At 44.9% G+C, this 27,412-nt stretch overlaps 1 protein-coding gene across 4 annotated transcripts; it reads left to right on the plus strand.

Annotated features, from left to right (window-relative positions):
• Positions 1 to 211: 211 nt before the first annotated feature.
• On the plus strand, positions 212 to 8,768 carry ZBTB42 (zinc finger and BTB domain containing 42). Of its 4 annotated transcripts, none has more exons than XM_053283397.1 (2): positions 212 to 333; positions 2,021 to 8,768. In XM_053283397.1, the coding sequence occupies exon 2, from the start codon at positions 2,035 to 2,037 to the stop codon at positions 3,466 to 3,468; it is 1,434 nt and encodes a 477-aa protein (XP_053139372.1). In that variant the 5' UTR covers positions 212 to 333; positions 2,021 to 2,034; the 3' UTR covers positions 3,469 to 8,768. The 4 variants fall into 4 exon arrangements, with proteins under 4 accessions (XP_053139372.1, XP_053139374.1, XP_053139373.1 ...); XM_053283399.1 differs by having other exon boundaries at positions 223 to 333; positions 2,196 to 8,768; XM_053283398.1 differs by lacking the exon at positions 212 to 333 and adding an exon at positions 916 to 1,363.
• Positions 8,769 to 27,412: the final 18,644 nt, after the last annotated feature.

Consider the following 27,412-nt stretch of genomic DNA (forward strand, 5'->3'; position numbering starts at 1 on the left):
AGCTGGGAGACCGGCTGGGACTGCTATTGTGTGTGCAGTGCATTGAGAAGGCAAAAGAAACGGGTGTGTGTGCGCGCACAGACACACACACACACGCACAGGCCAGCAGGCATACAGAGGGAAAGTATCGCGAGAGCGCCCTGGCTAACAACCTGCTTCCCAACACACAGGAGCGCTGGTGCGATTGCCGCTGCTAGGTTGCCAGCAACAAGAAACAGCACACCGAGCGAGCAACCCAAGGGGAGACACATCTGGGGGGGTGGGGGTGGAGGGCAGGCTCCAGCACATGCGCTCCCCCAACCGCTGCCCTGCGAGCAACACCCAGGCAGGCTGGTAAGTAGCAGCTGTGTGTGTGTGTGTGTGTGAACGCCTGCATGTTTCCCCCGTTGCGTTAAGGCTCCCCCCCCCCGCCGCCTTTCTCCTTTCCGAAACTTAATTTTATTTCTCCACCACCACCCCTTCTTGGGACTTGGGAGTCCACGCTATTGTGTGTTTTTCTCTTGCGGGATGCGTTTAGCTCCCCCCCCCCCCGCACGCCACCCCTCTCCGGAGCACAAAGGGGAAGGAAGCGGATTGTCTTACAAAGTTATAAAAGGAGGGGAGAGAAGAAAGGCGGAGTGTGTGTGCATCGGTCGGGGGGGGGGGGTCACGGGAGGAGAGGGCGCCGAGCCATCCAGGGGCATTCTGGACCCAGGATGTATTGTTGGGGCTACTCTTTCCCCCCGCCACCACCCTAAAAAAAAAAAGAAAAGTTTGCAACCTGCTAGTTCTGAACTTTCTTTTTTTCTCTTCCTGCTGCTGCTGTTCTCTGCACCTCTCCAGAGGTCAAGCGTGTGTCCTCCATTATGAGCGCAACTAGTAATAAGATTATTGAAGCAACTTTCCCAGGGCTTGTGGCTGGGCGGGGTGGGGGGGGGGAAGAGTAGGCAGGAGTTAGAAGGAGGAGGAGGAAGGACTCGGTTTAAGTTCGAGATTTAATAGATGGCTATAAATGGGGGGCTGCTGGAACTTTAAAAGGCAGCAAGCTGTGGTTGGCTGGTAGCTAGATTTGAAGTAACATATGGCATTAAAAGGGGCACAGCTGGAGGTAGCATTTCCATCGCAGTGAAGTCAGAGCAGCTGACACTCCAGCTTGCGGCGTAATTAGCAAACGGAGCACTCCCTCCCAGACGCGGCTCTCCTCTCTCTCTCTCCCCCTCTCGACACACACAAGCATTCTTCCGTTACTGCCTAGCAAAAGCCCCTTCGCTCCCCACTCCCTTGGGTGGTCACCCACTCCAAGAACAGCTCGGGCTCTTCCAGAACTTTGGGGGACTCCTTTCTCCACATGAGACCTCCAAGCCCTGCTTTGCAGCTGAGGAAGGTAAGGTGCCTTGAGACCCCCCCCCCCACAACTTGGAAGTTTGTGTGTGTGTCTTAAACGGCAGGTAGTTGATATCTAGGTTCATCTTGGACATAGTTTTGTGTTTCAGAACTTTCGAGGCAATAGGTTTTCTTTTTCCTGGGTGTCGTTCTCCCCCCCCCCCCCCCCCAATTCATGTTCACTTTTTGAAAAGGAACGGTGGTTCTCTAATTATTAAAATCAATATATGTATGTCTATTTGCGTATGGAACGAAGTGTGGAGTGTTTGAAATGCTTTTGTCTTCTAAAATCAGGATGCCCTGAAGTTAAGATTTCCAGGAATGCACAAAACTCTGAATCTGGTTGGTTGGGGTGTGTGTGTGTGTGTTTGTGTGTCCCCTTTAAAGCTCTAAACAAGGTTGGAGGCGTTACTTCCTTAGAAGCTTTGGTTGACTTACAGCAAGTTTTTCCTGTTCTGAAGCAGGTGTTACAGTGCGAGGAGGCATTTTTCAAAAGAAATAATAAAAAAAGATTATAGACAATTAACAGTTGAACTGTTATCTCCCAGGCTCTGCTTACCCCCCCCCCCCCGGCCGCCCCCATCAATCTGTTTGCTAACAGCTGCCTAGAAGCTCTGTGGTTTATAGTAGCATTCAAGTTTTTCCTGTTTTTGAACAGGTTATGAAGGAAGAATGGAGTTCCCAGACCATAGCCGGCAGTTACTGCAGTGTCTGAGTCAGCAACGTCACCAGGGCTTCCTGTGTGACTGTACTGTTTTAGTTGGAGACGCTCAGTTCCGAGCCCACAGAGCTGTTCTCGCCTCTTGCAGCATGTTCTTCCATCTTTTCTACAGGGACCAGCTAGACAAAAGGGACATTGTGCATTTGAACACTGACATTGTCACAGCCCCAGCCTTCGGCTTGCTGCTCGAATTCATGTACGAAGGCAAGCTGGAGTTCGACAGCCTTCCGGTCGGAGATGTGCTGGCCGCGGCCAGCTACCTTCACATGTACGACATTGTGAAAGTCTGCAAGGGCAAGCTGAAAGATAAGGAATTGTGCGTGGACGAAAGCATGAATGGCAGCGGGGCCCTTTTGGAAAAGGATGAGAGGGTCTTGGACAATGGAGCGCCCTTGGGGCATGAGCTCGACCCCGGGAATAAGCAAAAAATCATTACTGCAGAATATGAAGGACTAGCTGGGAAAGAAAAGGGCAGCAATTACCCGGGCTGGTCCTCTGATCTTGTAAGTATCAACTCTATGTTGACCGAGGCAGAATCGGACACCGTGGCAGCTGAAAAAACAAAAGCTAATGTCAGTAGTTTGGTGGGACCTTTGTCCCAAAGGTCTCTTCACCACCCCTTGGCTTCAAGTGATGTAGAGTGTGCTTTAGATCTGTCTTTCAAGTCTGTGGCTGGGAGAGATTCTTTCCACCCCTCCTACGTCTTTGGACAGCTGGCTTCCGACGGCCAGCAGCAGCAGGGTAGCGAGCCCCTTGTTAAAGATGAACAAGAGTGTCTGTCGGATGAGGAGGTGAGGGAGGCGAGGAGCCCAGAAAGCCAGCATTTTGGGAATTCGGCCAAAAGCCTGATTACGGGGCTGGGGAGCGTGTTTGCGGGGAATGGTAATTCCCACATGCAGGAGGACGACCTAGATCACGAGCGGGAGGTGAGTGAAGATGATATGGATTCTTCGGACATCTCGTCCTCGGGCGTGTTGGTGCCTCCTGGCCACATCTGCATTTGCCCCCTCTGCAGCAAGGTTTTCCCCAGCCCACACGTTCTGCAATTGCACCTGAGCTCTCACTTCCGCGATAAAGATGGCTCAAGAACCAGGCTGTCTCCCGACGGCTCTGTGCCCACTTGTACCCTCTGTGGCAAGACTTTCTCCTGCATGTACACCTTGAAAAGACATGAGCGGACTCACTCGGGCGAGAAGCCGTACACCTGCGGCCAGTGCGGGAAGAGCTTCCAGTACTCCCACAACCTCAGCCGTCACGCCGTGGTACATACGAGGGAGAAGCCGCATGGCTGCAAGTGGTGTGAAAGACGGTTTACTCAGTCTGGCGACTTATACAGACACATCCGCAAATTTCATTGTGGCCTTGTAAAGTCCCTGGTGGTTTGAGATAAGTTGTTCTGTTACAGAAGGCACCATTGGCTTTTATGTTTGCTGACTGATAATTCACTTCGGGCAATTGATACTGGGGGAGAGTGTGGGGGCTTACATTTTATGTAGGAATGTATGCACCCACTCCTCTGACTTGTGGCAGCCCTACACTTGCATAGTTTATCTCTGTGACAGGAAAGGTGACTCTTGATCCATAAATCACTTAATCCAGAGTGAGTCTTTGGACAGAAGCTGATTTAATCTCATTGATTGGCTTAATTGGTGTATAGATTGGACTGTTCTGATGCTAAGGGTTCTTCATACTTTTCTTGGTTTGGCAATGCTTTCTTGCTAAACTGGGCGTGTGGTGAAGAAGTCCCCTGAGAAACTTGAAACTTCAGCTTGGGTGGAACAGACTGTGCTGTTCCTACAGCAACCCCATCTCCCATTTATCACTGCATCGTAGGTGCTTCAGGTAGGCAGTTTGGGACTCCAATGGCCTTAGTTTCTCTCTCTCTCTCTCTCTCTCTTGCTTAATTCAACTTACTTTATTTTAAATACATCCCGGACAAATAGAATTTGAAGGTTGGGGATGTAATCTCAAACCTCCTGTTTAAGATGTTTATTTGAAGAGAGATCTGAGTTTCATGTGCCTCGAGAGGACCATCTAGTGTCCTCATTATAACTAGAAAAGGCCTTGAAATTAATGTGGGCGAGCCTGAAAATTCCCTTGGATCTTTTATCAGCTGCAGATGGAGTTTTTGCCTTGTGAAACTGGTCCTGTTGAATCAAGCTCACCTTGCTTCTATTCTTGATACATTTTTGGCCTTGCATATCCTTTTCTCTACTCTCTACCTGAACTTGCAGTTCTCCTGGATGGCACTGAAATATACTGCATGGAGTGTAATCTCTCAGGTCCACTTCACCATGGGCCCCAATGCATAGTTTTAAAGCACAAATCAATGGGACGTGGATTCTCCCACTGTGTGTAGACCTTTCAGTGTGAACTCGGTCCTATTTGCGTAGAAGCCTATATGAGTAGGCTTCGCTCATGTGATCTGTCGGCTGTGGAAAGGGGGCAGACAGACTGCGTGAGAGGGGCCTACATGTGTAGGCCTCAGTGCAGACTGAAAGTTTGATGTGCGATGGGGTCAGGAATGCTGAGTGACATGACAGACATCCTAACAATCTCCCCCCCCCCCCTTTTTAAATCCCTTTCTTTTAATACCTTGCTTCTAACAAAAGCACTTTTCTGCAAAAGAATTCCTGCTGGGACTAAGATCAAATGGTGAGAAATGTGACCTCCTTTGTCCACTGGAAATGACCAAAGGAAGCAGTTCATGAAAGAGTCACTTCTCCTTCTCCCACTCGCTCATGTGAGTGAGAGGGGTGCTTCTTAGCTGGTATTGAGTCCCCCCTCTTCTGCCACCGTTCCATCTTGGTGTAGCTGTGTGGCTCCCACCTTGTCAGTAAAAGCTGACGGTGCCCTAGCCACTTGGAAGGTTTATCCATTACCACTTGGAAGGCTTATCCGTGGGTCCTGCGTGATTATGGCTACAGCATTTGCCTTACTGTTGCCAGCGACCATAAATGAACTGAACTGAGTCATACTCAAATGTTGTGACTTGTAGATAGTGAGATTGTATTGTTGGGAAAACCACTTCTCTTGAGTTTAGGACTTAGGGTTGCTAACTTTGAACTGGCCCCTGTTGCTGCTCCCTTGACAGCCGTTAGATCTGCAGCAGTTAACCGGTGATAATGATTAGCTCAGTGCAGCTAAAAGCTTCACCAGCTGATTTTTTGTATATCAAATTGCTGTGAAAGGCACAGGGGCAGGCCAGGCTGGCCTCTTTGGCCAGTTGGCAACTCCAAGCACCGGGTCAGGCAGCCTTGGGCACTCCACCTGTTGAACTACAGCTCCCACCATCCCCAGCCACATGGGAGTTGTAGTTCAACAGCAGCTGCCTGACCCTGTCCTAGGTCTACAACGCTGGTTAAAGCTGAGCATTGAGCAAAATTGATGTATGCACTCGGCCCTGCACTTAAATGCTAAAGTAGCCCTCTATGCAGGTATGTGTAAACGCTCTTGTGTACACGCTCTTACACTAAGAACATACATTCTTCCTCATACATGTGCCACACTCTTCTTCCTGTTATCTCTGTCCGCACCAGCCTTAGTTGGATCTCTGTAGAGCATCAGCAAGTTGGAAACTGTTACAGGAAATAGGACACTAATCGAGCACTACTTATTTTCTGAGTTTCCCTCCTCCTCTCTCCTTGGAAGCTCACTTTGGAGTTGGGCCTTTGCTTACATTTAGAGAGAGCACAACTGACGATGGAGATGGGCTCGGGGCTTGAAGTAATAGCAGGGTGGGCCTGAGTTAATGGGGTCTTGAGGTTATAAGGGGGTTCTGATGAGCAAGTGGAAGTGTCTGTTCTGTCCCACATGCCTGAAGCTCTTCAGCTGTGAGTTGCATACGATGCAATCCCTGTGAGAAAAGCCAGTAAGGATTTGTAATATGCAGGCAGTTACAGAACAGCTGAAAATAGAAGACTTCAACTAACATTTCAAATTTCTAGGATGTCGCGTTTTGGAAGACTGTGCACTTGCACAGTACTTTCCCTAAACTCTGGAAATGGTTTGTGCTAAATTAAGGATTTTTGCTATACTGAAAGCGGAGTCCTCCAAAAGTTGCTCCACTGTAAAACTTGTTTTACAAACAAACGTATCTTGTTTGTTGATATTACTTGTTCATCTCCATAGGTCAGCTTTAGCCAGCTTCTACTGATGTATAAGTGGCACATTGCTGTATCTTGTAAAATGCGTTAAACTTGGCCATACCGGTGGTTCACTCCAGGCAAGCAGAACACTGCTGCATTGTTTGAGTAGTGTGTGGTATTTTGGGGGGTTAAGAGAGATAGATGTGCTGTACAGTTAGAACAAATTTGGGGTGTTAATTCACATGTTTCTGGTGTCTGCCTAATTCTAGAGTGTCTTTTGGTCAGTTTATGTCACTTAAGTATCAGGTTATACCCTCTGGTGAAAATATCAATTCAAAGTCTATTTTTGCATATGTGCAACTTCTTAAAAATGAATAGATTTGTGGACGAATGTAATTCTGTGGGATTGACTTCTATGGATTGGAAGTGGAGAAGGATACTAAATCAGATTGACTGACATCTTGGGATTCTTAAAAGTGAAAAATGTTTTTGGAATGGTTTGTGTGTTGTTGTTTTTTAAAATCTTTAATTCTATGGAAGCACTGAAATAGTTTGTCCTATAGGGCAGGTAGTTATGCTGCAGAAGAAAATATTGTCTAACATTTCCCTTCAACTATTGGGATCTAAAATTGATTGCAAGAGAGAACTTAACTGTATTCTGTTAAAAGCTTTGCTTGTCTTTTGTGGCAACAGTTTCCATTGCTGAAGAGGCAAGCATGGTTTAGTTTAAAAAGACTTTCTGCTTCTGCTTTAGGAACAAATGCAGAGGAAACTACAGCTAAGTGCACATTTTTCTCGTGCCCACACATACCCTTCCCTAGTTCTTGGCCACCATATTTAGGAAGTACTGCTGTGAAGGAGCAGTACTAATAATAATGTAGCAGTGCTATGATTTGGTGGGGGGTATGTTTGGGAAAAGTGACAGCTTTTTGTTCTGATGAGTACTGATTTGTTGAAAGCTCCTCTTTATCCCTCTCTCACATGATGAATGCACATATAATGTGGAATTTTACTTCTATTTATAGTATGCTTAAATTCATTTGTTACTGTATGAATATTCTTGCTAACACATGCAAGGCATGCTAGAGCACTATATGCCTGAGAAATGTGACTATGGTACTGTGGTCTTACTTCATTATTTTTCTTTTCCCTTTTGGTTTGGAAATAGCACTGAACAAAGCCTTCAAAAATTTAAGTTATTTTCTGTTGAAACTTTTAAGTTATATAATTTTTTCCCTCCTGATGATACTTGATATAGTATTTATTAGAATGTTTTTGTTAAGTGGAATGCTTACTTTGGAGTTTGTTTGGTTCCCCCCCCCCCCCCCCGAATAATAAGCTTAAAATCTGTGTAACTTCAGCTATCTTTACATGTATAAAAAGTGAACAAGAGAAGCAGTGCATTTTGTCCTGATCCTGTTTGATAATGGATGCAGGAACTCCTTACACATGGGACCTCCCCTACTTTGAACAGCTGCTCTATTAATTCCAGTGGATCTGTACCTCCTCTTGTAACGGGCAGGGCAGCACGTGCAAGAGATTATGTGCCTAGAGCTCTGGATTGGGGTGTTTGTTTGTTTGTTTTTCCTTCTACTGGTACTTGTAAAATATTTTTTAAAAAAGAAAAGTGCCATATGACACCATTGGAGGGGGTTGGTCTAATAGAGTTGAGAGAGGTTTGCATCTGAGTTTTGTCTAAAAATTAAACTTTAGCAGAAGGCATTTTTTTGGATTGCAGTGTGAGATGGCAGATGTGTCCAGCTTAACTGAATTGTTGAGGCATTGTCTGTCATATAGTTCTTTCCCAACCTTGGTTTTTAAAAAAAAGAAAAGTTTGCACTTTTATTTTAATATAACGTTTTGGGGATTTTTGGTTTGTTTTTAAAAGGTTGCAATAGTTCTGAGCATGTTTTTTTTTTTTTAGAGTTCCTCACTCTACAGAAAAGTACTAAAAACATTGCACACTTAGAGTCATTCATTATGCTGCAGCTGCTCTGTCTTGCAGAGAATGAAACTGGGATCCTTATGGTTCCTCTTTGTTGGTTTTGATTTCACCAGAGTCAGGATTTTACCTTAAAGCCGCTTTACTTAAACAAACAAAACAAAACACTGGATTTATCTTCAAACCGATACTGTGAAGTTAATGTTTTGAAAAACACAGAGAGAGAGAGAAATCATCAGTTATTTTTAATTGCTTTTAATCTTGGTGCAGTTCAGATTGAAATATGTATGTATATTTAAAGACACTAATTTTTGTGGGAGAGTTTTTATAGTATACAGTATGTAGAAAAGCTATTGGAATGGACTATATTTTATAAAGATGTTCTTTCACTGTTTTATAGTGAACTATTCCCCCCCGCCACTTCCCCAGTGTTAGCTCTATGCTGTGTTTAGCCTAGGTTCGACAATCGCATAAAAAGAATGACTTCAGAAAACTTCCCTTAGCATTTAGTTTCTGTGTGAAGGGCTTGTTTGTTTGCAGTTGTGTATTGATATGTGCTGTTTAAAAAAAAAAAGGAAAAAGGAAAAAAACTGTGACAATCGTGATTAGAACTGCTGTCTTTATTAAATAAAACATGTTAGAGTTATAAATGAAATCCTTTTCTTTTCTTTTTTTGTTTACAAAACAAAACACCCTTGGTGAGACATTTTATAGTTTCCTCCTCTTTTCCCTTTCTCCACTGAGTTTATATATATTTAATTCTTCCAGGGTTGTGGCACTCTTGGAATGGGCCCTGGGGGTGGGACAGAAATTGAAGCTGGGCCCGTGCTCTTCTTGTTCAGGGAGGCATGAGGAGGGGCAGAAGGAGCAAGCTACCACCCAGCTGGTGGGGCCCTCCCTCTCTCAGGGACTTTTGTCCCCCTTGAACACTTCCCCTGCAGCCTGTAAAGAAGTGCCATTTTGTATATTGTGCAGCAACAAACTTGGATTTGCCGTGTGTGTGCGCGCGCACATCAGGAGACTGCAGCAGTCATTGCTCCCTGATAAACATACCTCTGTGATGCAACCTGGTGTTGTGAACCAGTATTTCACATCACTGGGTTTGTCTCATTCATGCTTAGCACACCTTGGATGTACCCCCCAAACATAAGTTGTGAAGTGTCTTATATCTAAGCCTGGCATTTTCTCTGAAGCTACTGGTCTCTCCAAGAGCCTAGGTGTGCTTCTCCCTCCCAGCCAGTACTGAAAACCTGCTTGGCTGCCATAGCTGTGCCATTTGAAATGTCCCTCTCTTAGGTCCTTGGGGTTGCTTTTCCTTTCTCTCCCATTCATTGCTTTACACTTTCTTTTCCCACATGCAGATTCTCTTGCTCCCCTCCCATCCTGCAACAAAATTATGTCTGGATTCAGGGGGTTTCATGTTGACATCTTATTTGTAGGTGTAGATTGTACAAGCTGTCATTTTGTGACTGGGTCCATTTCCCCAAGCTTCTGTTTCGTGTTGATATTTCCCAAGACTCTGGCAAAAGAAGAGAAGCTAGATTCTATTGCTTTAAGTACTTAACCTGGTTGCTGTAAGTGATCAAGAATTGTCTAGGTGTGTGGTGGCAGCAGGACATGTTTTGAAACTTTGTTTTTACACCACAACTCTGTGGACACTAGTGACTTTAGCAGTACTTGAGTCACTGATAATGTTCCTAGTGTCAAAGGGTCACTTCCTGGCATATTGTTCTAGAGGGGAGGAAAAGGTAACTGGCAGGAACTGGCTGGGTACCTTATCACTGCTGCCACCTGCAGACGTCTGGCACGAAAACTTAAAGAGAAAGCCTTCCACCCACTGTCACCAACAGTGGGTAACCTTTACCCCTCTGAAATTCCTCGCAAGTCTTAAAACAGGTGAGTAAATATTTTTATTGCAGGCTAGTAGTGTCTGTGGGCTACATTACAAGACGACTGTATTGGAATAACCCTTTTATCTTTGCAAAGAGGCCCACATTTAACTTTTGTCCCAGGCCAATCAGAGGGCAGGCCAGGAGGACCATTTGGCTTGGGGCCTCAAGCTCAAAAGGGGCCCCAGATTTACACTTGTGGTTTCTTACTTTTTTTTGCGGTTGTGGGGGGTGTCTTTTGATATGTTTCACAACTTGTTTGAATGTGGTGTTTTTTAATATTGTTGTGGTCCTCAAAAGCTGCAAGTGGTCCAGGCCTCTCTGGACCTCTGAGAGGGCCTGCCTCTGTATCTGTCTTCTCACTTTGTCATAAAGAAAAAATAAGTGAAGTGATGCTGCTAGTACTTATTTTTCATTTCTGTATCACCTTTCTTCAGTGATGGAGCTCAAGGTGACCCAGACCCAGATCTGCTTGGCTTGCTGCATCATCCCTTCTGACCATGCCTTGCTATAAGTTGGATCTCTTTCATGACCACCACCTCAAGACTGATGTTCTATAGCTTCTCGCCACAGCTAAAAAGCTAATAGTGTAGTATTTGAAATCATTTTTCCCTCTCCAAAGCAATGGCCCTGTAAAATGTTGGGTCATTGTGGTGCCTAAAAGACCAGTGCAGTAGATCACAGTACAAATGCACGAGACACTTATGTGGCCCTAGTTTTTAGCCTGTTCTTTCAAACAAAACCATTTAAGTACAATCTATATTAGAGAAGATAGGCATTGTCCTCTATTGACCAAGATAATTGTGCAACTGTGGATGGGGCTATAACTCAGTAGTGGAGCGAGCGCATGCTTTGCACACAAAAGGTCCCAAGTTGAATACCCAGCATCTGATTAAAGGAATTAGGTCAGGTGTTCTAAAGCCTGGATCCCCAGATGTTGTTGGAATACAACTCCTGTCAACCACAGCCACAAGGGTCAAATGACATTCGGGGTCAAACACCTGAACTGGGGTAGTAGGTGATGAGAGAGACTCTACCCAAGACTGAGTAAGAGCGGCCAATGGTAGGCTCCAAGCTTCATTGACCTGACTGTATAATGTAACTTCATATGTTTATAGCTTCTCTCTTGATGTTTCAGAATATATGGTAGGTAGTAGTAAAATAAAGTTGTGCCCTCAAGTGGGTGTCGACTCCTGGTGACCACAGAGCCCTGTGGTTTTCTTTGGTAGAATACAAGAGGGGTTTACCATTGCCATCTCCTGCGCAGTATGAGATGATGCCTTTCAGCATCTTCCTATATTGCTGCTGCCTAGTAGTAGCTAGTAGTATTTTGAATATTTACTTGTGTATATTATTTGATTCAGGCTTCTTTAAAACCACTGGTCAATGGCTTTCTGTTTAATTTCACTTTCTTGACCAACCACTTGCCTGCTACCCCTTCATATATTTACTTACCTAGTTCAACAGCATTATGTACCGCAGTTTCGCTTGTGTCTCAGTTTTACTTTCAATTTACTTTCAGTAGGAGATGGGTAAACCAGTGCTCACCTACGCTATTGTAACCAACAGGACATTGAAATGCTCCACCTTTGACTTCTCAGGAATGAACATGATTTAAACCAGAATATGGAAGCCATCCTTTGTAGGTTTCCAAATCGCAGAGTAGCTTGTGTCACGTGGAAGATTACAGTGGAGGGCCCCAGCTTGTAAGCAATGTAATATTGCATCAAAATGCGAACCTAGTACTTGTTTCTTGGGCTATCATCCTGGCCCCCTCTGATCTCAGATAATACAGTATATGACTAAGTTAAGTAGAAACTGCCAATGCATAGTTTGGGGAGGATGGGGGGTGCACGGTACTGTTTACTTCCCTCAGAGGTGAAAACCTTTTTTAAAAATCTGTTTCCTGTGGGTTAGCCACTTACATATGAGAACATCTGTTGCTTTATCATACAACTGCTAGGTAAGTTCGCTTAGCTGTCTTAGATCAAGGCTTTTGTCAAAAGCATTTTGTAAGTTCAAATGTATAATGTCTCCTGGATGACACTCTCGGGGCAGAATTGATGTTATCCTTGCAAATACCTGCATTTGCTCAATACTTGCAATTACATACCTGCTCAAATCTGCATTCACTGAGAACTGAAATGTGCGGGGGAGACTTAAGGGGGAGTAATGAGAAAGAAGGGTGTGCTTAATCCCTTCCATGTCTCTACCAGTTCTCCTCAGCAAATGCACTCTGGTCAGTGCTGTTCTTCCCTCGGCAGCAGGGGTCACTAGCAGTTTTGCATCTGTGGGAAGATAGCCCCTTTCAGCCATCAAAAATCAAAATGGTGTGTAATGAAGGGTGGGGGGTAACCGGGGACAGCATCTTGTGTGGAATTGAGAGATGTTTTCATGAACATGTGTAGGTTGAGAGTGCAGCCTGCTGCTGAGGCCAGGCCCACCCCCTGTGTTTATTCATGTCCATTTGGAATGCCTGAAAAGAGTTAACATAGTATACACATTTCTCGTCACCTTAAGTAGCGCAGCAGGGAAATGCTTGACTAACAAGCAGAAGGTTGCCAGCTTGAATCTCCACTGGTATGTTTCCCAGACTATGGGGAACACCTATATCGGGCAGCAGCAATATAGGAAGATGCTGAAAGGCATCATCTCATACTGCACCGGAGGAGGCAATGGTAAACCCCAACTATTCTACCAAAGAAAACCACAGGGCTCTGTGGGTGCCAGGAGTCAAAATCGACTTAACTGCACACTTTACCGTTACACATTTCTCAGCTATTGATGAGGAGAGGTAACTGCTAATCGCTCTTGAGTCCAATGAATGTGAACAGTATTTCCTTTATAGATTAAAAAAGTTAGTTAATTATTTCTAATGAACTGTATATAGAAGAATCCCTCAAACTCCACCCCAAACTATGCCATTAGTGCAGTTAAACATACATTAGTTGCAGTAGGGATTAGGGGGTTGCATCGAAGACAATGCAAAAAGTGGGTTCTGAGAAGGGGTTTGAAGGAAGTCAAGTGCCCTATTCACACATTACGCTCAACACTCGCTTAGTGTACAGAAGTACAGTTATTCACACGTTAGATTGAATGCACAGCTGTATATGTCCTATCTGTACTATGCTTCTGAGGAGCCTATACCCAGGTTAGCATTTAAAATGAAGATGGGTTTAGTCATTCACACAAAAACAGGTATGAGCGTACAGACATCGGTGCACTCTCATAACATAATGTCTGAATAGGGCTAGGGAGAAGGGCTCATAGGACTGTCCAAGGAGGCAGCTTCAAGCATAGGGTGCGGCAAGGGAGAAAGGGCAGAGCTGTTTGGAAGATGGCTGCTTCCTCAAAAGTGGGGGAAAACTAGTAGCTGGTTGTGACGGTTCAGGGGTGAGGCAAAGGCACTCTACACGTGTTCAATGTACTCCTCTTTATTACTGCACCTCTTCCAGGATGGACTCCTGCTCCTGAAAACAGGTTCTACGCGGAACCCCAGCGAACTGTTTCTGGATCAGGGTGAGACCTTCAGCTACAAAAACTGTTTTTATTATCTCTGACTTGCAGGCTGGCTAGGCACTGCCCCAAAGCCCTGAGAACACCACTCTCTCAACCCTGCAGCCGGACAAAGGTCTCCTCAAGCAACTGACTGGCTTCTTTCATCCGACATTAAAAATATTTGCTAACCCAGTTTTAATTGAGGGAGCCAAACAATTTGCTTATTGTAATCTTTTTCCTGTGTGGTTCTTCCACCCCTTCTTTAGCACAGCTGCACACTTCTGCACACACAGCTGGTGCTTGTGTCCTTTCAGAGTGATTTGCCCTAGAAAATTAAGAGTTGCCAACCTGTTTTGAACAAAACAACACAGAGACCCATTAATATTCTTGGGGCCTTTATGTGCTTCAAAGTGACAGGTCTGCAATATCTCGGTATGAGGAGGCTGGCAGAAGCCCGCGGCGAAGGAAAACTCTGATGTCGTTGCAGGTTCTCGGCCAAAAGCAAATTATGCCGGCCAGGAGCAACGACAACACTTCCAACGGGTAAGGGGTCGCTTGCGACAAACTTAACATTCAGCCACCTGCTTGAATTCACACTGGGGCTCTTCCTGTTGCCCCCTTTTGGATGGCGACTTCTTTCTATTGCTTGATTGTTCTGGTTCCTTAAGAGCCTCCGGTTTGTGAAGCAAACTGAAGTTTGTGTTCTCTGCCCCCCCGCCCCCCCCCCCCACATACACTTCACCTCTTTGCTTTCATTTCCAGTTCATTTTCTGTTTGTTTGGAAATGACTGTTAGGAGCCAGCATGGTGTGGTATTAGTGTTGGACTAAGAGGAGGGAGGTAAAGGTAAAGTGTGCTGTCGAGTCAGTTTCGACTCCTGGCGACCACAGAGCCCTGTGGTTGTCTTGGGTAGAAGGCTGGGGTGGGGTGTGTGTGTTTCCATTGCCGTCTCCCACGCAGTATGGGATGATGCCTTTCAGCATCTTCCTATATTGCTGCTGCCCTATATAGGTGTTCCCCATAGTCTGGGAAACATACCAGCGGGGATTTGAACCGGCAACCTCTGGTTTGTTAGTCAAGTCATTTCCCTGCTGCGCCATTAGGTGGAGTAGAGGAGGGAGACCCAGGACCAAATTCCCTGGTTAGCCGTGGTGCTCAGCCCCCGTCCAGACACTGTTATACCTGTGTTCAGATATCTATACACAGCAGTGGCAGCGGCTGCTTGTTGGAGCTGTGGGGGGCAGGGGGGAGGGGAGCTAGGAGCAGGGGTGTAGCAAGGTTGGAGTGGGCCCAGAGACAAGATCTTAAAATGCCCCCCCCAACTGAAGCTCAGCTCATGAAGTAAAGAAATCTTAAATGAGGCTGAATAGTGGCAACAAAAAGCCTAGTACATACATACATACATACATATATATAATTCTATGTGCCGCAATAGAACATAATCCTAAATTATTTTTAAAAGGTTTTGTACATTGTGGGGGGTGATGCAAGTTATTGAATGGTGCTAGAGAAAGACATGCTGTTCTGGTAGCTCCAGGTCTTAACACTCACATCAATTTCGGAGGATGAATACAACTGAAGGGAGCCCCGGCGGGTGCGCGGCTGGGGGAGTCAGTCATGTGACTTGCCTCTGCCCCCCCAAGGCAGTGGGCCCCCAGACAACTGTCTCCCCTTGCCCTATTACAGTTATGCCCCTCTCTAGGAGTAACCATAGGTGGGGGTTAAGAGTAGGCAGGTCCAACCCTGAGACCAGAGGCGTATCTAGGGAAAACAGCGCCTAGGGCAAGCACTAAAATTGTGCCCCCTGTCCAAACATCTGACACTCATCTTTCAGATAACTTTACCATAATATCAGCCAAAAAATAAAAGTCTGAAGGTCACATACAAGTCACATATCTGAATATGTGTACAGTGACTTATATTATTATTATTTTTTTTTAAATTACCTGTAGCCCTTTCGGGGGGCTTCCTAATGGCCATGGAGGTCTGCAAAGGTTTCCTCTGCCCCCTGCTGGCCTCTAGGACCTCACAGGGACCATTTGAGCATGCACAGTGGCCATTTGTTTTCAGCAGCCATTAAAAAAAAAATTAAAATGGCGCCCCTCCTTCAAGTGACGCCCGGGGCACGTGCCCTGCCTGCCCTACCCTAGATATGCCCCTGCCTGAGACAAGTTAAAAAGAAGTTGAAGGGCAATCACCAGCCCATGGTTTTCTCTAGTCTGTAAAGTTGTTGACTTGTCTCAACCAAAATCTCCATCAATGCCAGCACTTGGCAACTAGCCAGTTAGTGCTAAATCCGTCCCATGGTTGACTGAGAGTAAAGGAATTCCGCCCCAGATCCTTGTTCATGGTGGGTGTCAGCATGGAAAGTAGCAATGTCCCCTGCCACCCATCCCCTCTTTCATGTCCACAAGTCTCTTCTTCCCCTCAGTATCTCCCAGGACTTGGCTGATAAGGCCACTTGAAGTGGGGAGGGGGTTGGATTCTTGAGCACCTATTTGCAGTTTCACTGCATTTTCAGGTTTCACACTGCTTGAAAATACTGCAAGGTGTTTTCCCACTTGCGTGCACACAGAGCCCACTAGTTTCTTCTCATCTCACAAATATGCACATGCATACTTAAAAAAAAATGCAAGCCTTTTCTCTCTCACACACACAATATAAACATTTCTGGGATATGTCCTTAGGCTGCAATCCTATGCACGCAACAGTTACTTGGAAGTAAGCCCCCATTTCATTAAGCCCCCAAGAACTCACTTGAAAACTATATAGAATTAGCTGCAATTCTATGCAACAGTTACTCTATCAGATTTGAAAATTAAGCCATATCGATCAGACCTGACCAAATAATTTATGCTGAAGATCTCTCCTTTCAATACTACTACCACCTAATGGTGCAGCGGGAAATGACTTGCCTAGCAAGCATGAGGTTGCCGGTTCAAATCCCCGCTGGTACCTATATTGGGCAGCAGTGATACAGGAAGATGCTAAAAGGCATCGTATTATAGTGTGCAGGAGGAGGCAATGGTAAACCCCTCCTGTATTCTACCAAAGACAACCCCAGGGCTCTGTGGTCGCCAGGAGTCGACACCGACTCGACCTTTGCCATGTACCAAAAAGAAGTTTAAAAAACAACCAACCAACCAACCAACAGCAAACCAATTGTTATAGGGACTATAGAGAGAGGTGCAGCTAAATGACTGTTCTGGACTTCCCTGGTCTACAAGCTGTGCCTCATTATGAGCAGTTGCTCATAAACAGAAGGCAATCTCAGAATTCTTAAAAATTAAAAATGGTATTTCTGCATTAAAGGTGCACATTTTAGACGGGATAAGTTTGAAATAGTAAAATTAGTAATTACAGTTGAAATGCCATGTTTTATTTAGAAACTAAAAAACTCCTCATTCCTGAGAGGTGAGAGAGTCAGGGAAAGAAGAGGGAGCTAGCAACAGGCTTTCTTGAGTCCCAGAAAAGGGGTAAGAAAGGAGGTAGTTGGCTGTTAAGAAAAGAACTCCTCAGAGGAAGTGTCTGCCATATTCCATCCCTTTCCCAGCCCATTTTCTAGATCTCTGAATGTTACTAAGATTTGCTAGTGAAAATTTCAAACAGGAACAAGGAAAGGAAAAGAGAAAAGCTCCCAGCAAATGCTGGAGAAATCCAATGCCTTCTGGGGGTTTGGTTGAGCTCCTACCTTTTCTGAACTCCATTTCCTTGCAGATTGAGTGCCCCCTATTTTGCAAAAAAACAAAACAAAAACCCTACAGCCATGTTTTACAAAAGATGGAACACCAGCACAATGTGCGCTCTCTAACAAAATTCCTGCTTCCTTCCAGCCCCATTCAAAATCTGTGCCAGGCTTCCGAAGGCATTGCCGGCCTCCAGATGCTTCTGATCAGTGGTCAGGTAAATCAGTCATTGCTGAGCCTTTCCTTATTGGCTGAGGCTCCTGGAGGACTAGCCCACCTTGCAGCAACAAACATAAAGCCGTTTATTGGCTAGGAGCCTTCTTAATATTAAAATTGGGGACAGAATTCTTATGCTAATGTTGTCCATCAAGGGCACAGAGCCTGGAGCCCACTCTAGCCACACAAACTGCAGGTCCTGGAGCAGTAGAGTCTTGAGAGATGCAGAGGATATGTTACTGAATTCAAAATGATCCCTGCAACTGATAGTTAGGTGAGTAACATGACAGCTGCAGTTGGAGAACTTTAGGGCAGCTGTGCCCACTTTGCCCCTGCACAGGAGCCAGCACTGGTAGACAGGTACATGTTTTTGTATGGGATGTGCACAGAACTGGCAGGGGCCGGTTCGAAGGTGGGGTGGGATAACTTTAAGGGCGAGGGAGGGTGCACTTACCCAGCACTCCATTTGTAAAGACCCCGTTGGGGCGGCAGCATACCTCCCTGCTGCCCCGTCCCCTCCTTGGCTGGAAGTGTCGGGTGTGTATGCATACGCATGTGTGCGTGCACGGCACTTCCGGCCAAGGAGGGGATGGGGTGGCAGGGAGGTATGCTGCTGCCTCAATGGGGTCTTCACAAACAGATCACCGGCAAGGGAAAAGCCGAGGGAAAGGTTAGGGTACCCTCCACCACCTTTAAAGTTGTCTCTCCCCCTGCCCCCGCTTCGAGCCTCCAAATCGGCCAGTGTTCGGACCTGTTTGGAGGCCCGTAAAAGGGCCTCTGACCAGGTTGGTGCACATCCCTAGATGACTGTACCTGTGTTGGTTTTAAAAGCAAACCTAGGTGCAGGCCCCCTAAAATGCAAGATACAGATGCTGCACCTGTGTTCAACTGAACATGTGAACATGCATACAGATCTGTACCTGTGTACCAGTCTTGGGTTGCCGCCGCCGCCTCCTCCTCCTCCTCCTCCTCCTTCTTTTGGACAACTCTCATCATCCCTGTTGTGACCAGGGATGATAGGAGTTGCAGTACAAAAATAAGACATTACCCAAAACTGCTCTGTAAACTAATTGTGCAGCACATGTACAGTGTGTGAATAGAGCTTCATTGGGTGACCTTATGCAAGTTGCAAACATGGCCTCACCTCAGGGTGGTTGTGAGGATAGAATGAGGTAAGAGAACTGTGGATGCCACCCTGAGTTCTGTAGAAGGATGGCAATATAATATATCCATTCTTGTTTGATATTGCCCTTGTGAGTCCATTTGTGCTGAACTACATTGGAAAACATACACCTGGGAGAACCTGCTGTTCTCTAACTTCTTAGGTTGCAACACAAAGATGAGATGTTTCAGGAATTCAAGTGTGTATGCAGGCATCTTGGGAAAAGGTGAGAAAACTAAAGGTAGTTTGATAGTCACCTTTGACCTATCTGAAAAACACATCATCAGCTAATGCTAATTTAGTGGCAGCACTTGTTAGTGGGGATAATGAAGCATCTGTGATGTTCCACAGACTTAAACATCTGGAAGCACACTTTCGATTGGGAGTCAGAATTGAGTGTTCCTCTCTCACAACAGAGATGTAGTGGTTTCTAACCTTGGGTCTCCAGATGATTTTGGACTACAGGTTCCATCTTCCTCAGCCTTTGACCATTGTGGCTGGGCATGATGGGAGTTGTAGTCCAATGTCAGCTGGGGACTAAAGGTTAAGAAACCCTGCTGTTGATTGTATCTTTGAAGAGATCAGCTCTAGCTATTGAAAAGGAGGGAGGGAGAGAGGAATTGCATGTAAGTGCTTAGGGAGAAATTTAAAACCCACAGAGGGGATTGCTATCCTGGCATAAAGGAGTCCATAAACAAGCCCTGACGGTGATACTGTATAATACAACACTGCTGTAACAGTGAATCCCAGATGTTGACAATTCCCAGCATTCCCAACCAAAGGCTGTGGATGCTGGGAGTTGTACCCAACAACATCTGGGATTCCCTGTTAGAAGGAATGCTGGTTGTGGCACCTTTAAAGACTAACACATACCATATGTTCCAGCATAAGATTTCACAGACTACAGTCCATAATTTATTTATTTATTGAAAATATTTATATACCACCCAAAACTTGCATCTCTGGGCAGTTTACTTTTTTTTTTTTAAGCCTATGCTAATACGTTTTGGTAATCTTTAAGATGCTGCAATGCCCTCTGATTTTGCTGCAGTAGACTGTCTAACCTTCTGGAAGGCATAAGACTGCTTCAGAGCCACAGAATAAGGTAATGTGCCACGTCCAGCCCTCTTCGCAGGCCCACTGTTGGATTTCAATCCCGTTCATACTTTACTGGAATGGCATGGTTATCGTACCTCTCAGATAATATTTGGAATCTGCTGGAACAATAGATCACCTTGCTGCAGCTAAGACCAGAGTGTTCTTCACAGCCGTTGGGGTATGGTTCTGGTGACTACCAATCCAGCCTGAAGGATGTGCTGTGTTTCCCTATTCCCTCCCTGCCTTCCCTAGTTCTCTTTTATGAATAAGCCCTTTAAACCAGAGAACTGCTCCATTCCAATTTCCTAAGAAGTGCTGGCAACTGGACAGATTGCATTCCTTTGGACCCTGTGATGGAAAGAATGAGCTCAAAAACAAAGAGTCAGATGCTTAGATCTGTACCCAGAAATCCGATATTCAAGGAAGGGTATCTATGTGGACTACTGGGTGATTCACTTTAAATCTATAGAATGTTACTTGTGAAAGAGGAACATAGCACTGCCTCATTTATCCAACCCAAATAGTCAGAAAGGCCCACATCTTTTTGATAGTAAGAAGTTCAGATAAAGCCATGTGTTCTTGTTAATTTGTTCTGTTTAATTAGAAATGTGACAGCTTTTCTCTAGTTTTGAAATGTGTTTGATTATAAACTGTGAGGTAGAAATCCCATTTCCCTACTTTGATTATGCAAATATTAACATTTTCAATCCTGGTCAGTGCCATTTTTTTCCTGCTTTCTGTTTCTTTGATGGCTTTCTCCCCTCTTCTGGCAGCTGTTTCTTCCTCCTTCCTGACTTAAACATACAGGTGTGATCCCACCTAATTAGGGATCACATGATGACTAGGATAATATTGGCGTGCTGTATAGCCAATCGGATTTAACTACCATACATGAAGATGTAACTGAGGGCAATGCAAATGAATAAGCAAACATTTTTGCAAGGTATTCTGAAAAGTCATTAAAAAGGAGAGGTGATTTTTTAACAAGATTGAACATTTTTGCAAAAAACCACAAGTCATTCTTTTGACTCAGCTCTAGTTATAATTTGCTCCATTCTGAAGGCTTGGGTGGGTAGCAATGAATTAGAAACAATTTTTTAAAAAATTAACTATGATTAGAAACGAATCAGTGTTCAACACTGATAGGAGGAAGAAACAGAACCACCTAGCACCTTTGGATTCAGGCGGTATATACATTGAATGAATAATAAATAAATTAAGTTATATTTATTTAAAATATAATGGATGTAAAAAACCACAACCCAACAGCTGAAAGGCAGACTGAATAAAGACAGAGCTATATTGCTTCTAGTAGACACTTCAGGCTTATTCAGACACTATGTGGTATAAGTGTACAGATTTCTGTCCACACATTCATGTTTTTGTGTGCATGACTGTACCTGTGTTGCTTTAAAAAGTGAAGCTGGATACAAGCCCCCTGAAATGCAGGATACAGATAGGAAGTGTACTGCTGTACCTGTATTCAGCATAACACGAATAACTGGACATATGTGCAGATCTGAACCTGTGTATGCAATATACAGGTTGTATGTGTTTTGAACATAACATGTGAATTGGGCTTATATCTTCATTGGTTCCTTTATTGCCTCCAGCCAAATAGGTCTGGCAGGTTTTTGAAGTGCTACACAATCCTGCCCAAGCTGTTGAACCAATGGGATGAATGTGCATTAATGCATGCGTGTTGATGACTCTTTCATATGCATTTCAGCTCTGGCTGAGGAGTGGGGTGGGGGGCGGGCGGCAATTGTCTTCGGCCTTACTGATTTAATTAGGCAGCTTCATCACTTTGGCTACATGTAGTGTAGACGTACTGACCTTAGGGAAGAAGTGAGGGAAAGGGGAAAGTAATTTCTAGGAGTAGGTAAAAGGAGCAAAGCTTTGCCTCATTTACATGAACTGTTAAGAGAAAGCATAGAGAAAGCTCTCATGTTCAGCAGTGTAGTGAAGCTTGTATGGGAGTGGCCAAATGGTGTGTGAGAACTAGAGTGTGAGGAGCAGAACAAACTTTCTGAAAATACCCTGAACACCTCAAACACTGAAAACCAATATGCAGAGAGCATGGATGGTCTTCTGGTAGACCCCCTTTAATACCCTGCTTTTCAGCCAAGATTGGCTCCCCAAACCACTTACAATTAAACCTCCACACACAGGTACAATAGAGAGATGTGTGGGTATTTTATGCAGCCTTGTCAATATGTCCACCCAAGGTACTATTCCTCACTAAACTCAAACTCCTGGGGAAATGTCTATTTCACATGTTTCCCTGATAGCTTTCCTGGATGTTTTCTTGACCTGCTGCATTCAGCCACACAAATGACAACTTACAAGACTGAATTGATCCTTCAATCCCATCTCTCCACCTCACAGTTTGTCTGCCACACACATTTCCACCCTTCCAGCAATCGGCTCTGGCCTGATGAAGACCTATGAGGACGAGCTCAGGAATCCTGTGTGCTGAAAATGACATGTTCTGCATCTGAACTGAAATAGATATTTTATCCTATCAAGAGATTTCTAAGCAAGCATGACAGTGAAGCAAGATGATGTATTTAATGTCGTGTAGTTTGGTCCTTAGTTTGTATTTCATCTTTTCTAAACAGATGTGCAGTAGGAAATGACTTGACTAGCAAGCCAGAGGTTGCCGGTTTGAATCCCCGCTGGTATGTTTCCCAGACTATGGGAAACACCTATATCGGGCAGCAGTGATCTAAGAAGATGCTAAAAGACATCATCTCATACTGTGTGGGAGGAGGCAATGGTACCCCCACCCCCCTATAGTCTACCAAAGACAACCACAGGGCTCTGTGGTTGCCAGGAGTTGACACCGATGTCATTGAACCGATTATTTTGATTACTGTTTTTGCAGACTGAAAGAAAATTTCCAAGGACCTGCAATTTATCTGTTCTCTAGAGAGGGAAAGATACTTCCCTAAGGTAAGTGAAAAGACACCTTTGTCTTGCAGATGTACAGAGAACTGAGGGGGGGCAATCTTTATTTTCTGGAAATGGCTTGGTTTGGAAAGCTTAAGCAATTCATAGCTTACAACAAGTTTAAGAAAGCATCAAATTCATAACAAAAATGTTGGGGTGTGTGATAAGGAGTGTCAGGATCCTTGCTTTGCTTCAGGAAGGAGGAAATGTGAAACATCACCAACGTGGAAATAGACCCTTAAGAAGTTTTTTCTTGCCAATGAAAGTGGCTTCCTCATCTCTTTCAGTTAGTAAACCTTTCACTGAAACATCTCTGATGGTTAAACAACTATTTGATCATTTTGGTGTCTCTTTTTGGAATTCTCTAAGTTAAAAAGTTCCCGTCCATTCATTCCCTAAAGTTGTTATCGCTAAAAGCGGTTACTCTTCAACAAGTAGCTGAAAGGAAAATACCATATTTTGAAATAAGACCAATCCATCTTTCTTACAAAGCCAAGCAGTAGATTTATCATCTGCAATACTAGCAGCACAGGTAATTTCATTGCTTTATCTCAACTAGAAATAACAACATAGTATGTGAGTAGGAAAGACTTATAAGACTGAGACAGTATTGTATGCAATTCATAGTAATATGCAATGAATTGTTTGCCATTCAGAAGGGATAGTTTTATTTTATTTATTTTATTTTACATATTTTTATACCGCAAAAAACTTACGTCTCTGGGCGATTTACAACAAAACAAAAACATTAAAACAGTTAAAAACAAAAACAAGAAATTTAAAATATGGCAATTTTAAATTAAAAACAATCAAAACAGTATCAGTTAAAAGCCTGGGTGAACAGGTGCGTCTTTAAAGACTTTTAAAAAGCTGTCAGAGATGGGGAGGCTCTTATTTCACTAGGGAGCGCATTCCAAAATTGCTCCTCAGGGCAGCAACGGAGAAGGCCCGTCCCTGAGTAGCCACCAGACGAGCCGGTGGCAAATGCAGATGGACCTCTCTTGATGATCTCAATGGGCGGTGGGGTTCATGACGAAAAAGACGTTGTCTTAAATACATATAGTTGCTTCTTATGATGTTGGAACAATTCTAAACTTCTCTCCAGATACTTTTGCAGGTGTAGCAAAATAAAACTTGTGGATTTGGACACCTACCTGGCAAATACCTGTAAATTCAGTAGCAGACAGATGAGCAGCTGATAGAGAAAAAAATGTGTGACAAAGGAATGGATTTAAGCATCAATAACACATACAGAAAGGAATTGCTCTAGTATTATGACAATGGAAAGAGGTCACTCGGGTTACCCTGTTGCAATATTTTCACGACACTCTGTATTAGGATCAGTGGATTGAAGGGTCAGGAAGGGCTTCCTTAGCTGCCTAGGAAGTGCTCACTGGTTGCATATCCTGTTTGATCAGAACAGGGAACAGCCATACTGGGATGGCGAGTTCTATAATAACAACAAGAAGCAAGTGAGAAGGCCTGCAGTCAAAAGGTAGAATTCGACCTTTTCTTCTGCAGATTGAACAAATTAATTGCTGAGATTCTGAGATTTAGAGCTGTGGCTCTTAATTTTCAGTTTGGATTTGTATATTATTTATTGGCTTTTATTATATTCATATTTTGTATTGTGCTCTTACTTGCTTAAATTATTTAATGCAAAGTATTTTACTTTGTGTGTGGGTTTTTAAAATAGGTATATTATTTTACTTGTGCTCTTATTGGAGAGCTCAGGAAAGCCTCTACTAGCTATACACTAGAAACTACCCTAATAGAGAGAATCCTGGCAGTTGTGGATGGCTTTTCTCCCAATTAATATGGGGCTAGAATAGAAACTATCCCACTACAGGAGTAGTTTTCTGTGCTGTGTCATAGTCTCTGCTGAGCTTCAGGCTTCAGGGAGGTCTGCATGGAGGCCTCTCTGGACACCCTGCCCACCCACTGAACAGCTGAGAAGGGGGGAAATGGAGCTCTAGCAGTTTGCCTGGGAGCCTTTCAAGCTGCACACAGACACAAAAGATTGGCTCCAGCTGGGCTTTGGGGAAAGATAAATGGCTGGGACTGGGGGAGAGAGGAGGGCAGGTTCCATTCCAGTGTGCCCTGAGCGCAGCCTGTGCCAGCGTGGGGCTCGGGGCAATTGCCCTGGTCGCCCCGCCCTCAGGACGGCCCTGCTTCCTTGCACCTCTCTGAAGAAGGTGGGGCAGGGAACAGGGACCCATCTTTGCTTTTTGTCCCAGGGCTCACTTCACCCTCGTTATGCCCACGGGGAAAGTCATATGACAGTTAAACTAGTATAAAACTGACATATGCAAGTAGTGTAGTTGTGCCCTCAAGACTCTTAAGGCCGTGAACTCAAATCACTAAATAGTGCAGTGCAGGGGTATAGCTATAACTGAGTGGATGGGTTCAAAGAACCTAGGCCCCCGAACTCCTGAGTTTCCTCCAGTGCCACTCCTCCCTCTCTTCATTATCTTCCTCACTCCAAGGGGCTGCTGGGGAGCTGGGTGAACACAGGCCTCCTCTCCCCTCGCTATGCCCCTGGTGCAGTCTACTCCAGTTTCAGGGCCTGGGCACTACTTCACCCTCGTTTGGTTTTCCTGGTTGCAGTGTCCTTAGAGTGGAGGTGGGGGAGAGTCATGGCTTGAGTCAGGCATTACCAACCTTGGGTCTCCGGATGCTGCCAAAGGCCTTGTGAGTTGTAGTCCAAAAACATCTGGAGATCCAAGTGTGGGAATCCCTGCCTTAAGTCACTGTGAAGATGGTCCCTTATGACAGTAACCCTGCCTGAGAAAAATTCATGGGGGAAGTGCAAACACATGGAGTCAACATCCAGGAAATACCTTCATAGAACCAAGTTCTTGTTTTCCAAGAGGCACGGAACTGCTACTTTCCCTCCTATCAACCTGCCATCTAGCACAGGGATTCTCAGCCTTGGGTCCCCAGATGTTATTGGACTTCAACTCCCATAATCCCCAACCCCAGAGGCCTTTGGATGGGGATTATGGGAGTTGAACTCCAATAACATCTGGGGACCCAACGATGAGAATCCCTGATCTAGCACACCCATTCACCCACTGCTTTTTGACTCAGGCCACGGTTACACTCTTCAATCTGACCAGCTCCCCTTCTTGATGCTGCTGTTTCCTCCCAGGTTACAAACCCTAAAGCCTGCTATGGTAAACAGAGAGTGGGACAGCTGAAAGGGAACAGTAAACACAAATTTGTAAAAGCAGAGGAAGAAAGGTTGAGAGCAACATGCTGCCTTCAGGCATGATGATCAGGAAAGAGATTTTGGGGTTGTGGTGAAAGTGTCTCTTCAGTGCCCGGCAGCTGTGAAAAAGGCAGATTCCATGCTGGGGATCATTAGGAATGGGACTGAAAATAAAAATATTATAATGCCCTTATACAAATCTATGGTGTGGCCTCATCTGGAGGACTATGTACAGCATTGGTCACCATATCTTAAGAAGGATATTGTAGAACTCAAAAAGGTGCAGAAGAGGACAACCAAGATGATCAAGGGCCTGGAGCATCTTCCTTATGAGGCTAGGCTACAGCATCTGGGGCTCTTTACCTTGGAAGAAGGGAGACATGATCAAGGTGTATAAAACTATGCAAGGAGTGGAGAGGGTGGACAGAGAAAATCTTCTCCCTCTCTCACACAAGAACCAGGGGTCATCCCATGAAACTGAAGGTTGGGAAATTTTAGGACCGACAAGAGGAAATACTTTTTCACACAGCACAAATTAATCTATGGAATTCTTTGCCATGGGATGTGGTGATGGCCACCAGCTTGGATGACTTTAAAAGGGGCTTAGACAAATTCATGGTGGATAGGTCTATCAATGGCTACTAGTCTGGTCGCTGCAGGCCGCCTCCAGCCTCAGAAGCAAGATGCCTCTCAATACCAGTTGCAGGGGAACAACAGCAGGAAAGGGCATGCCCTCACCTCTTGCTTCCTCGGAGGCCCCTGGTGGGCCACTGTGTGAAACAGGATGATGGACTAAATAGGCCTTGAGCCTGATCCAGCAGGGCTGTTCTTATGTGAGGGTTTGAAGCTGGTCTACTGCCACTGCTCCTAGCTGACCGTGGCCATTCCCACAAAACCCATTGCTGAGTCACCATTTCAACTGCAAGATGTGTACCCTGGCCTGCTTTTGTGTGCTGAGCTGTCACCTCTAATTGCAGACAGGGTGGAATAGTCCCAACCTTGTGTTCCCAGATGATGGGTACAATTCTCATTACCCTCACCAAGATGGCCAAAAGGGAGTTGTAGTCCAACAACATCTGGGGATCCAAGGTTGGGATCCCTAGGACTAGGTGCCAGGGTGAAGGGGGCCTCACTTTCAATGTCCCTTGGAGGCTTGCCGACTGAAGGAGTTACTGTCCTGAGCTTTCTTGTGCTGCAGTGCCACCCCTTATGCTAGCCAAAGAGGGTATTGCTGCTAATTAGGCCAGCCAGACCAGGGTGCTTTCCAGATTAGACCTTACAATGGGGTCACGATGTATCTCTGAAGTGTGCTTCTGCACTTCGTGTGTTGTGACACCGCAGTCCTTACACTTTCAGCAGGGTACTGTTCATATTTCCAATGTCTTGTTTTGAATTTAATCGCTGCGATATAGTGCTATAATGTCATCTATCTATAGTTGCTGGTTTTGGGGGTTGTTAGTTTTTGTGAGACTGCTCCCCCTGCTGGGCGCTTTGCTATTTACGTTTTGAATGTGATTTGCCTGAATGAAAGCATTTTGTTGCTGTTGAGCAGCTAATCTGGAAAGTGGTTGGATGACCTGAGAAAGCA

The sequence above is a fragment of the Hemicordylus capensis genome, chromosome 1 (assembly GCF_027244095.1).
Source record: "Hemicordylus capensis ecotype Gifberg chromosome 1, rHemCap1.1.pri, whole genome shotgun sequence".
Taxonomy (NCBI): Eukaryota; Metazoa; Chordata; class Lepidosauria; order Squamata; family Cordylidae; genus Hemicordylus; species Hemicordylus capensis.